The sequence below is a fragment of the Pavona decussata genome, unplaced genomic scaffold (genome assembly GCF_977016875.1).
Source record: "Pavona decussata unplaced genomic scaffold, jaPavDecu1.1 SCAFFOLD_59, whole genome shotgun sequence".
NCBI classification, from domain to species: Eukaryota; Metazoa; Cnidaria; class Anthozoa; order Scleractinia; family Agariciidae; genus Pavona; species Pavona decussata.
Window position 1 is genome coordinate 490,184 of NW_028145481.1, and position 13,199 is coordinate 503,382.

The 13,199-nt window shown below is 38.1% G+C and overlaps 2 protein-coding genes across 2 annotated transcripts; both read left to right on the plus strand.

Moving 5' to 3' along the window:
- Positions 1-1,026: 1,026 nt before the first annotated feature.
- LOC146479289 (testis-specific serine/threonine-protein kinase 3-like) lies at positions 1,027-3,007 on the plus strand. The gene is made up of 2 exons (XM_085110828.1): positions 1,027-1,691; positions 2,325-3,007. The coding sequence occupies exons 1-2, from the start codon at positions 1,094-1,096 to the stop codon at positions 2,666-2,668; spliced, it is 942 nt and encodes a 313-aa protein (XP_084966954.1). The 5' UTR covers positions 1,027-1,093; the 3' UTR covers positions 2,669-3,007.
- An 829-nt stretch (positions 3,008-3,836) lies between these two features.
- LOC146479290 (calumenin-B-like) lies at positions 3,837-12,028 on the plus strand. The gene is made up of 6 exons (XM_085110919.1): positions 3,837-4,177; positions 5,548-5,795; positions 7,183-7,398; positions 9,294-9,412; positions 10,216-10,305; positions 10,860-12,028. Exons 1-6 carry the CDS (start codon positions 3,942-3,944, stop codon positions 10,962-10,964), a joined length of 1,014 nt encoding a protein of 337 aa, XP_084967045.1. The 5' UTR covers positions 3,837-3,941; the 3' UTR covers positions 10,965-12,028.
- The last annotated feature ends 1,171 nt before the right edge of the window (positions 12,029-13,199 follow it).

The following is a 13,199-nucleotide window of genomic DNA, read 5'->3' on the forward strand; positions in this document are numbered from 1 at the left end:
AGAATTTTTTTATAATCTATTCCCCCGTCAGAGCCTCCATTGCAAGCTGGATCCAGTTCAATACCCAGAATAACTGCAATTTCAAGCCACGTTTCGATGGCGTTTCTCTCGTGGTCGGTTTAGGGCCCTCCGGATTGTGACGTCACCTGTCAAGCGTAACCTCGTTCCCAGTATTCTGGGATTCACCTGGTCCACTAGGATAGGAACGAGGCTAATTCGAACGTACGGTTATTGGTATTACAATATTTAGAGAACCCAGCCGGGAGTAAAAAGGAAATGAATCATTGTAGCTGTAGTTAAACAGTGATCCCATCGGGTAAATGGCCTCTTCCGTGTAAACAACAGACACTCCTCTTTTCTATATTACAGGGCCTGAGGACCGGTACCTAAACCCTTGCTCCTCTTGGATCTTGGAAAGAAATTCAATTTCTGACATTACATCGTGTAGTACACGATGTGATGTCAGACGTTTCAATTTTTACCCGTATCCATAACAACGTCTGTAAAACTTCCTGAATTTATGGAACTACACCACTTTCAAACTTGGCCATTTGACTAATTTTAAGGTGCTCTTTACAGCAGTTTCAGTGGAATTTTGTAATACCTGGCCTACATTAAAAATTCAAAATTACTGTGATAAAGCTCCATTGTCACAACATTTAGACCGACCTGATGCCACGCCTGAAAATGGCTCGTCATGGGCATGGGGTCAGCTTTCTTCTTTCAGACCTGACACACGGTGAACGTTGTTTACGTCAAGGAAATATAAATTTTGGTGTGAAGTTTGATACAGGGTCATGTACTTCTTTCCACCATTGGAACCAAAAGATGCTTGAGACTGAAATAATGTGGGTGGGTAGAGAATTAAGAATATTTTTTGCTCTTAGTAAAAACGTTAAGATGTTTCGACTTTTGAGAATTATAACATTTACACGCGCGCGCTAGCTCGCTATCGCTTGGAGAACACAGCGCGCGCGAAAACACTAATTCACACGTAATAGATATTATTGTGACGTAACAAATGAACGCAGTTAGCATTAGCAATTTAACTCATTCAAGTAGTAATTAGCTTGAGAAGGCTCTAACGTCTTCAATGTCTGCTATAACGCGCTTCTTCTCCCATGTTATGTCCAAACAATCTTTCAATGGACGGTTTCTCAAGCAAAACGGGTACGAGCTTTTGGACGACCCACCGCTTGGAGAAGGCTCGTACGCAAAAGTCAGAAGGGCGTATTCAAGAAAACTCAAGCTACATGTGGCAGTGAAAATAGTGGATCGCAAAAAGGCTCCAGATGACTTTTTAAAGAGATTTCTACCTCGTGAACTAAGCATTATTCAGAGCATCGAACATCCGCACATCATTCGCGTGTACGATGTGATGGACATAGGAGATAAGGTTTTTGTTATCATGGATATCGCCAGCGGAGGGGATCTACTGGGTTATATAAAGGCAAGAGGGTTTGTGAAAGAACATCTCAGCAAGAAAATATTCCTGCAGATGTTGCAAGCTGTAAAACATTGCCATGGACATGGAGTGCTGCATCGCGACTTGAAATGTGAAAACATTCTTTTGGACGAGGGAAACAATGTCAAGATTACGGACTTTGGTTTTGCCAAGACTTACAACAAATCGGAACTTTGCAAGACATTTTGTGGCTCAGCAGCTTATGCAGCGTATGAGATACTTAAAGGTAATGTAGTTACTTTGCTGTCAATTGTAAAACGCCTAGAATCGAATCAGGGCGGTCAGCCACTTACAAGCTTTACGGCAAGTTTATGCCGTTTGAAGTTGACGGCCCGCGAAGGGAAAAATGCCTTCATAGGATAGCACTGATCTAGCTGAAAATCTTAACATTTAAGCCACTGTAAAGACTGAACAACCTATTTGACTTTACGTTTTGAAAAGGTTGGAGAACGAGCTGAGGTTACATGGAGAAATTTAAGTGAGTTTTGTTATAATAAAGTGCTGAGAGGTTACGCTCACTTAGGTAAGCAACACCGTTGCGAGACAAGTTGTGGTCCAAGCTGTCGCATGGAAAAATTGCTTTGCAAGTTGTAAGAAAAGTACGACTTTTGGTTATCGCAACGTTGCGGAATACTTTGCAGCGTGTAACATGTTTTCTACTCAGTCTCAACTCAATGCTTTCCGCGTCAGCAATTGGCAAATTACAGAAACTGAATTGCCTCATGTAATATCACCTTTAGCAAGTTAATTTGCTTGATAGCAGTTTGATAGCAAGCTAGACTTGAAAACGCAAAGATAGTTCGTTCACTATGTCCACATGTGATATGTATTTTGAAACCAAATTATCTTCTTTCCGAAGGCATACCTTACGATGGTGAAAAAGCCGATGTATGGAGCATGGGCGTGGTCCTTTATACCATGGTGACGGGACGAATGCCTTTTGATGATTCTGACATGAAGATGTTACTGCAGCAAATTAAAAGAGGGGTAACCTTTCACAAACCAAAACAGCAGGTTTCAGAAAACTGCAAGAATCTTATACGGAGTATGCTAATATTGGATTTTAAAGCTAGAATAGCTGTTGAGGATATCGAGTCTCATCCTTGGTTTACAGATGTTTTATCATTGCGAGAACCGCGGAGCGGTCCATCAGGGCATGCGCAAGCGTGTTGTTCTACATCCACAAGTGATGACGTCAGTTAATTCGAGAATGGCGCGCACGATTCGATAAACTGTTCGTTTTAACAAACGCGAATTAAATGTCATATTTTTGTGCGATAGCTTTTATATTGAATATATTAGTTTTTTGTTGTAAATATTACTTTAAATGCGTTTGCTTGGGGTCAGTGAAGTTTTTCGGCTACTGTGGAGGACAAAAGCAGTCAATGCTAGGGCGTTAACGCCATTGTCCTCGCTGTGTGATGGCGCCGGTGGACAGGTAGAATAGAGTGCGTGGATTGTCGTAGTCTTAATTTGATGTCATGCTTTCAGTTTATCAAAGGAATTGTTGCTTTACAACTGTTTTAGTAATAAAAAAAATCAATACACATATTGCGTGAAATTTTCTGAACAATGCGGGTGACCACCAAAGCTGAGGCCTGCATTAGGGAATGAACCTTTCACCTATCAGGGAGTTCACTTAGCTCCGGCAGTGTGTGTTGTGTACGCTCTTGTGGGTCGTACCGGGTTTAATTCAGCCTTGTTTACTGCCTTAACTGAATTAGTTTGCCGTTTGCTTCTGATTTTGTCTTAGTCATTGATTATTGCTCAGTAGTCAATGGGTAATCGATGGCTAATCGATAGGCCGCAAAATATTTAAAACTCTAAATTTCTCTCTGAAATACCCTATAAATGGCATAACACACAGACTAAGAGATCATATTCAAAATGAACAGATGAAGAGACTTAAAAATACTGAAGGAGAAAAAGAACTCACATCATGCAGAAATAAACCTGCTGCGAATACACCGGAGTAGCGCAGGCCTTAAAGTTTAACTTGTTAAAGAAACCAATTTTTAGGCTCTGATCGCTGATAAGCTAATTTAAAAGGCTGAAACATGGCCTCCAGAAGAAGAACCTCTAGTTTACACAGAGACTTTACTTTTATTCTGATTTATTTTATGCTTTTTAATAATTTAGTTTGTCTCATTTTCAGTTTTCATATTTATATTTTTTCATTAATTAATTTTTCGGGATGTTCCGGAACGTTCCATGTTCCTGATTTTATTGACGGCCGGAGTTTTCCCCATTCCGACACATAAGTGATACTCCCTTGCCAACGTGGCAGATATCAGCCAATCAGAATACAGAAAATAACAAACGTGACCAAAATTATCCAATCGCGGTGTGCATAGCAGAGCACCCCTCATGGCAATTTTACCGAGCAGCTGGCCCGGGAAACTTGTGTTATCAAACGTTTGGTGGTCGATTGTTTGGCACTTGCATCCCAGACGAGACAAAAATTTAGTTCACGGCCATGGCTCGATTTTTCTCCACGGTCTTAGTGTGTTTATGTCTGTTACTCGTTGATGCACGGCCACCAGAAGCCAAAGGGGACAAGAAGAGCCGAGTCTACGACCAAGATCTGTCGGAGGAAGAGCATTTCAAGGCTGACGAAGAACATAACGCGGAGTATGATCACGAGGCTTTTCTGGGAAGGGACAAGAAGAAATTTGACGAGCTGACTCCTGAGGAATCTAAGGAAAGACTAGGGTAAGTGGACCATTAAATAGTCAGCTTGTCGGTGGAAAGGTGTATGCAAATTTGCCTCAGTGTCAAGCGTTGTATCAGGAGATGTCATTTCTGCAAGCAATATTTTTATGTAATCTTGTCATGTTATAATTTGGGAATGCGCTAAATCTGTTTAGAATGCTTAAAGGTAACGTGTGACATGTTTTTGCTAACGATCGAGACATGTAAGTTTCGAATTATTCGATTTTAATGACAGCTGATAGCCTGTAGTACAGCTGCAGTACAATGCCACGTTGACAATTCGAGTGCAACTCACATTGAGTGAGATCTTGTTGTGGGGCTTTTTGCGCTTAGCTTGTTTCGAATTAATTCCGACTTTATATTAATGCGTAAACTTATTTATTTCCAAGTCTTTAAAATCCACGGTTACAATTTTTGATAGTTTCCTTGGCAAAAATATCCTGGCGACTGAACAAATGTTTAGGTTGTCGCTACTGACACGACTATAATTAGTTCATTGTTCGATTAGTTTCACACTGACGGTTACACCAGTTGTTTTCCCGTATGAATTATTAAGGATACGCTTTTTGTTTAATTTATCTTTAAAAATTCGATCTAGTTTTTTCATAAAGAACATTGTTATTATGGTTGAGATTGCTCAACTTGTCACTTCATTCATAGCGCAAAGTGCCACGTGTCATACAGTCTTGTCAGGGGTCCCCACGGGTGGGAAGCTGTCATATGCAACCTACTGTATGAAACGAAAACTCGTTCTGTATTTTCTCTGCTCTTTCCCAGTCTATGTACACTGCAATTTGCTCAAAGGGGACATTAAATTTGATCACTTTGTGTGATGCCTTGTGAGAGAAACCTCTGTAAAGGATTGCTTCAATCTTTGTTTATTAAACTGCTATCCAGAGCCAATAGGTTCACATGACCAGTTAGCTATAGATCATGTGAGATCACATTTTCTTACAGCGTTTAGGCAACTAAAATGCTAGTCAGTGAAAATTATGTGGCCGGCAATAGTATTTGTCTCACTGAAATGTCAACTATGCAAATTTTGATAGAATGTAATAAAACATTTTTATTCAGCAGTCCATTGCACTTGTGACACCGCTTCTGAAGAATTTTGTGTCCGCATTTTCCCCATCAAACCCCTCCCATGACATTGATAGTCCCATGATGACTATAGTAGTAATATTATTCCAAGCAATACAATGCATTTTATGCTTTTTTTGTTTGTGAACATGGTACAAAAATTATTCAACTTAATTTAAGTAGGACATAGAGCAATCATGAAACCTTTGCTTGCAGGAAAATGTTATTTTAAAGAGTCCTTTACCTTCAGACATTCAGTAAAATCTCAGTTGTTTTGTTCTCTGCAACAGAAAAATTGTTGAAAGAATTGACAAGGATCACAATGGAAAGGTGACACAGAAAGAGTTAGAGGACTGGATCAAATTCACATCCAAGCGATACATCTACGAAGATGTGGATCGACAATGGGATCAGCTGAAGAAACTTGAACAATCTCACATGTCACTTGATGAGTTATATGTCCAAGAAAAGAGAGCAGATCCTGATGAGCCAATCAGCTGGGAACTGTACAAAAACCTGACATATGGGTATATTACAGGTCAGCCTAACTCTCCACAACTTCAATAATTTAAAGGCCTATCTAAGAAAATGTTGGATTCCAGAAAGTACATGTACGTGTATTTATACCTCTCCCAAGGAAAGTCATTGGAAATTCCAAGAGTCAGACAGGACTGAAAAAAAAAAAAATTAAATGCCATCTTGCCCTCTGGACAATCTTCCCTCAAAATTTGCTTGCCCAAGGCAAAAAAACAGAAATTCATTAACTTTAATAACAATATTATTAATTCATTATGCATAGACAAAGTTTATTCTATGGTAGTAGCCATGAGCTAAATAAACTTTTATTCATCTTCTGAACTTTTTGCTTATAAATGCAATAAGATTTATTTTTCAGTATAATTTTGTAACATCAGCACATTTCTGCAAAATACTCTTGAAAGTTTCTTTTGTCTTTCTTGCCTGCATAATTTTCATGTCTTTAATAACTCTTTAAGAAACTTTTAAAAGTATAATATGATCTGGAAGGTACACATCTGATAACTTAGGATTTGGAAAAACATTTCAGAATAAAAAGTAGCGATATTAAAACATGACGTTTCGGCGACGACATGTCACCATTATCAAATGTAAATTATAAAAAGATCTGTAACGTTACCGATCTTATTATAATTTACATTTGATAATGGTGACATGTCGTCGCCGAAACGTCATGTTTTAATATCGCTACTTTTTATTCTGAAAGGTACATATCACTCTTAATATATTATCAAATTGTTAACTGAGACATGGAGATACAAATCATTGGTGAAATGTAGTTTTCAGGGTGGTACAAATAATCTAATCAGCCTTGCTCGTTTTTAGATTATTTGTTCTACAATTTCTTTTGCTAATTAGATCCTTTGCTACAGGATCCGGTACTTTTATTTTGTTGTGGTGGTCCTTGAAAACCATTACTGGTTTTTCGCTTAAATGTGATTGGCAAAGTATGTGTAACAAAAATTAACAGTACTTCGCAATGCATTATTGAGCGATTTTCTAAGAAGTTATTTTCACCAGTTATGCATATTTTCACCAGTAATGCAAGTACAGGATTACGAAACACTTCTGCTTTATGAATGATGAGTGTCTTTAGTATATGGCTCAAACAATATACATGAGCAACGTTTATCAATGGACAACACCTTCAAGGGAAAAAGTCAAAATGTGTTGGTGAGACGTTCGGACATGATGTCCGATCATACTGTGAAATTGGCCAGACATTTTCAAAATTTGTTTGGACAACGTCCAATGACCCACAGTTATTTCCAGCACTGATAGAGGGTAGGGGTGCTTGTGTCACTTGGAAAATAAACATTTCTCAATCATCACTAAACACTTTTGAGACATTGACTTCATGTTTACAGAAATAATGCTTTACATTTCAGAGGGTGATGAGTATGAATATAAAGACATGCTGACACGAGACAAGGGGCGCTGGGAGAAATCTGACGTCAACAAAGACAACAAAATTACAAAGGAAGAATACACAGCCTTCCTCCATCCTGAGGAATATGATCACATGAAGGATGTTGTTGTTAATGAGACATTACAGGACATTGACAAAGATGGCGATGGAGTTGTTTCTCTTGAAGAATACTTGGGTAGGTTTTCCAAATTTGAAAATGGGAGTTTATCTCTGTTCATCACTCTTGGACAAAGGCAGTTTTTCTGGGCAATGGTGACTGAATCATAAGGGACCAACACCGGCAACAATACCAACAAAAACATTGCTTGAAAATGTGATTTTGTGTTATATGTGAACTTCTTCCTGATTATTCCAGCTTATTCAATCTGAAGAATGTATCTGAAATTTCTTGTAACTGAATTGGTTACAACAACTGATTCATGTTTAAAAAATAAATCAAAAATTCACCGTTGTGTATTCCCATTCTCCAGAAAACTTTAGATATTTTGGAACTTACATGCATTGGGTTATTCCAGAAAAAATCCACACCTCCCCGACGGATGGGATTCTGGAAATTCTCACCGGAGGGGGGGTCAAAGACTCTGGAAATCCAGGTGGGAGGGGGGGTTGAACTTAAGAAAGTCTTCTGCAGGAGTCATTTCGACCGATAGTTCACGCGATTCGAACGTTTAGTTCGGTGACACTTCGGCACTCTCAGACCCTGAAAATAAAAGAAATATTTTGTTCACATATTTCTCACCTAAAATAAATGATAATCTAAGGTCCTTCGCAGGTCCTTTTATAGCTGAAAACGTGAACAACAAGATAGTAAAGAACGAGCCATCGCAACATTGTTGCAACGAAGAGTTGAAACGCCTGACACATTTCTACTCGTACCAGACCCAGCGTGCCACCGTTGTGTAATTTCACGTCCGCCATTGCATTCCACTGCGGCAGGCGGAAGAATTTTTTACTTGTGCAAGCAAGGATGCAGAGCTATTAGCTGAAGAAGATAATTCCAAAGAATTTTGGTCCAAACATTCCCTCTTTGTCAAAAATACTCGAGAGGAACTTGTAGCCATCTGTACCTCGAAAAAACTTTTGGAAACGTAAGTTATTGCGAAAGCAACAGAAGGAGAACGTTCTTGGACGGGTTCCTGCAACATATACAGTGGTAACCTCTCTGAAGTCCCATCGTCCGTAGCACAGTTGAACAAGCAGCCAGTGCGCTTTCTGCGTGCCGTTTTAAGATTCCATGGGTGTTGTCCATTGGGCACAAAGGATGAACTCGTTCGCTTTTTCGCATTGTTGCTCCTTTCTTTTTTTAGTTCCACGCAATAGCAGAAGCTTTAGAAATTAAAAAAGAACATCTTCTAGACGTGATTGTGGTATTTTATATTAAAAATAAATTAAATTTAAGCCTAATTTTTTTTTTCCGGAAATCCAGGCGGGAGGGGGGGGTCTTTTGTTTTGGAAATCCAGACAGGAGGGGGGTTCTTGTGCTTCAGGAAATCCAGGTGAGAGGGGGGGTTAAAAAACGACCCCATCCGTCGGGGGGGGGGGGGGGTGTGGATTTTTTCTGGAATAACCCATTTCATGTTGTTGTTTTGTAGAAGACAACAAAGAAATTTACCAAATTTCATAACGCACATGCAGAATGATTGTTTTACCCACTAACTCCCATTGTTTTGCGATGTTCTCTTAGAAGGTGCTGTCGTATATATTAAGGTCTCTATTGCCTCTGTTGAACCAATGATTTGCCATTTCATCTTGCTAAGAAAACAACAACAAAAGATCATTGTCTTTCCAAATGGCATTGTTATCCCAGAATTAGAAAATTCACTCCAGATTGAAGTCGAGATTCAATGGGACAATCAATCAATGAATGAATGGATCTTGTGATGCGTGTCTGGCATCCCCTGCAGATTTTGCAGGGGCAGATGACACCATCACCAATTTGGCAAAGGAGAGAAAGCCTAGGATCAAGATCATCAAACATACTCCCTAATATTTGATTATTACGTGTACTAGTATAATGATCTTAAAGCATGTGATGTTATATGTAACTATGAGAGTTTTGGTTAAATTTAGGTGACCTGTATCCAGACAGTGAGAAAGAAAAAGATGCAGACGAACCTGATTGGGTGAAAAGTGAAAGAGAACATTTTCACGAATTCCGCGACAAAAATAAAGATGGCAAAATGGACAGGGTATGTTTCCTGATATAATTATTATAAATTAAGAGTTGCTTGCATTTTCAGTGGTTTCTATCTCATTCCTGAAGGATTGGGGAAAAAAAATCTGCATCACTGACATTTTGAAAGTTTTGTTTAGAAGGCTAAAGTAGGGGACATGAACATCTATGAATGTTAGCTAACCTTCTTGTGTTACTATAAGCTCTTCATACCTCAGAGGTATAGATCATTTTGGCTATGGAGTGTTTTCACATGACGTCAGGATAGCCATGTTTGTGTCCCAAAACAAAGAAATGGCGGCCATGTTGGTGTCCCAAACTAAACCTCTGGGAATTGAACTCTATTTTTGTGCAAATGCTTTCTCTAATTGTTTCAGTAAACCAATATGGCCAGTAGTCACGTGAATGAAAATGCTCTATTATTAGCCCATGGACTGTTAGGGGTATCTGTTTTAAGCTATCTATAAGCTTTAAGAGTGTTACAAACTGTTCTTATTCCATAGCTCATCAAACAAAAATCCAGCCAATGATATACCCTCCCTAAATGTAACCCCTTTTAGAAGGTCTTTTACACAAATATAAATTCATTGCTTACATTCAGAATTTTATGATAGCAACAAAATTTAGTAATACATTTAGTTAACAGTAAGTAAACTCTTCAGCTGGCTTTGAAGAATTTATTTCATGTGATAAAATACAATTTATATTAATTATTCTTTCAATGGAATTTTGTCAATGTTCTTGCCAGTTTTCAAGGTTTTGTTTTTCATGACTTGGTTTAATCCTTGTCTTAATTCGTGCACAACTTGTTTTCAACAGGATGAAGTAAAGGATTGGATCATTCCTCCTGACTATGATCATATTGAAGCTGAAGCCAGACATCTTGTGCGTGAGGCTGACACTGATGGGGTACGAAAACCATAATGTTCTAAAAAAAAATCCTGCAGGATTACAACCCAATCCATGTCAGTATTTGAAATCAACATTCAAATTCCTCTTAGTAATGTCCATTTGAATGGAATGTTGAACATTTCTCTTGAAATCTTTCCAGAAAAGATGCATTAACTGAAAAAAAAAAGATTCAAAATACTTGGGAAACAATTATTATTGTTATTCTTGAAATACTTAATGCTGTAATGTAAAGAAAGATTAACAGTGTTGTACCGTCAATAAACTAGGGAAATTTCTATGCGAACTCTGAAATCTCGTTGGCGATGATCAAACTGACATGTTAATTTCGAAACTCCATTCAAATTTCAAAAACACCGGTCACATGTGACGTGGATCGACTGTAACTGCAAGATATAAATACGATTCTCACATTGCAATGAACACTCTGAAATTTTACAAGGTCATTTTTTTTAATCAACTTATAAAAATACCCAAATTTGTTTTGGGCTGTTACATTAACCCAAAACAGTTTTGGTCTAACAGTTGATGTGTTTTTTGCTCATAATTTTCAGGATGGTGAGCTGACGAAGGAGGAAATTGTTGAAAAACATGACGTGTTTGTTGGTAGCCAAGCAACAGACTTTGGCGAGGCGCTGACCAGACATGATGAGTTTTAGAATGCTATTAGTGACTTAACTTATACTTCAGGGAAGCTAAATTTTTAATGAGGAGGTGGGAGGGGTGGGGGATTAATCTGCTCTTTCCCTTGTAATCCCACCCCACCCCCTTCCCATTAAAAACATGTTCCCTCAGGTTTTTGAAATATAGTTGTCAAAGGTATATTTTTATAGAAAAAAAATTATTGCTGCTTATATTGCTGCTTCCTGACAGTACTTAACGGTTGATGATGAAAAAATGTTAGTGCTGTGAGAAGGAATTTTATGATTAAATATTATTGTAAGTAAAATCAAACATAGCCAGTGGCATTGTTGGTTTCTTTTGAACTGTTTTCCAGGCTGAACTTTTTTTCACAGGCTAACCTAACCGTGTACATTTTAATTTAAAAAAATTCTGAAAAACAATAAGAGCTCACAAGGAAGTTGAAACATGTTGCAACTAGAGGGCCCGGCTATTTTGTTCTTCGTGTAATTTGAAACAATAATAGCCTGAATTAAAATTATTAGGAATCTAATATGTGGAATGTAAATCAGAATTTTATCACTGGTTGGCAGGATTTTTTTTTTTAGGTATTTTTCCATTTGGTATGCTGCCCCCCCCCCCCCCCCTCTTTATTTTTCTCCGACTGATGCATTGAATTTGTCATGATATAAATGTTTGTATTCTGTTAGCAATAGACAAAGAGTATGTTTCAACCTACTTGTGGTTTCAAATATTTTTCAATTGAGGAGAAGTTATTGTTGAGAGTTTGCTGATGAAAGCTTTGGTTTCAGTCAATATTTGTTTGTCCCACAGAGTTTTTTGTTAATTTTGATACAAAAGATCTTTTAGATTAGCAGGGAGTGTGAATTTGTGAATAAATCCCTTCCTTTAAAGCCAACTTTTTTTTATGTCCCCATTTTCACCCATAAATAAGGAAAGCTTGGACCACTTGTCCTGGGTTAGAATAGGTGAATGCGTAAAATCTCATTTCTGTTCTGTGATCTTAAAATTTTCCGAAGGTAGTTTTTTGAAATGTATGAAACTTTACTGCAAGCGTTAATAAAGAGAAGTATTTTTATAAGTTGTTGACCAGTTTCAACGTAATGTAGTCCTCCATGCAGCCGCTATTCTGTTCGTCACGTAACATTTTTTTCAGGGAGAAACATTGTGTGACAACCCAGATAACGGCTTTGTAGGACACTGAACATAACTTGGAAGGGTTATTAAAGTTATTACTCAGTTTTCAAGTGCTCTGAATATTAACTTCAGACTTCTTTTTCAATCTATGTGCATGTAGTATATTACTCTATATCTACAAAGTTTGCCAGGCAGAACGTTCTCAGTGTGTACTTCATCTTGAACATATTTGTAGCGTTTGGGTTCTCGGTTATATAAGGTACATGTACAGCGGCATCTATGGCCCTAGATGGTATAACTTTATCCAGTGTAGGGCTGAAAATGGGCGTCAATTTGGAGGTGAGATCAGAAAGTTTGTTTGATTTAGGCCATAAAATTACATATCTTGTCTGAAAACAGGTGGGCAGCAAAACCCCGGCAAAAAATGTTTAAGAGCTCCTCCTGTGCTTGTAGCTTTCTTCTGAACATAGGAATAACAGAGTGCACAGGACATCAGTTCCCAAAATCTAAGAATGCAATTCCACCTATTCCCATTTAACCGAAAACATTTTCTGAGTAAACTGTATTTCGTTCATTCTGAAATCAAGTGCAGAATCAATGGAATATTATGCTGTTCATTCCAAAGACAGAGTAGTCCCCTCCTCCCCCCCCCCCCCCCCTAAATAAAAAAAGAAAAAAAACGTGCAGCACATCTATTCCGAGTAGCCCTATTCCGGAATAGTCCCAAAATGACGCGACCTTTGTTTCTGTTTTTAATTCTTGCCTTCATTGAAATGGATTTCTCAAAGCGGTGGTTACTTTGTTGGTTTACGAAGCTTTGTGTGGCGCATGAACATTTTTGGGGCCACATTTTTTTTCAGCCATTCAGATTAATCATGTACAATCGAAGCTCTTGTAAGCGACCACCACGGGAATTAAAAACGGTGGTCGTAACTAGAGAATGAGCTCTCGTAAGAGACCAATCACTGAAATAATAGAGACCTTTATTCAACCTTTATATATAAATTCCAATTAAACGTCGAAGTTTCGCTGAAGTTTCACATGACAGCATTTTGACTTTAGGACTAGATGAAATACTCGATAACTCTCGATAACACGAACCTTCAAGGGAAATT

Coding starts and splice junctions, on each gene's coding strand:
- LOC146479290 (XM_085110919.1), top strand. CDS start 3,942: ATGGCTCGATTTTTCTCCACGGTCTTAGTGTGTTTATGTCTGTTACTC. Junction 7,399..9,293: donor TTCTCTTGAAGAATACTTGG/GTAGGTTTTCCA, acceptor GGTTAAATTTAG/GTGACCTGTATCCAGACAGT. Junction 10,306..10,859: donor GTGAGGCTGACACTGATGGG/GTACGAAAACCA, acceptor CATAATTTTCAG/GATGGTGAGCTGACGAAGGA.
- LOC146479289 (XM_085110828.1), top strand. CDS start 1,094: ATGTCTGCTATAACGCGCTTCTTCTCCCATGTTATGTCCAAACAATCT. Junction 1,692..2,324: donor AGCGTATGAGATACTTAAAG/GTAATGTAGTTA, acceptor TTCTTTCCGAAG/GCATACCTTACGATGGTGAA.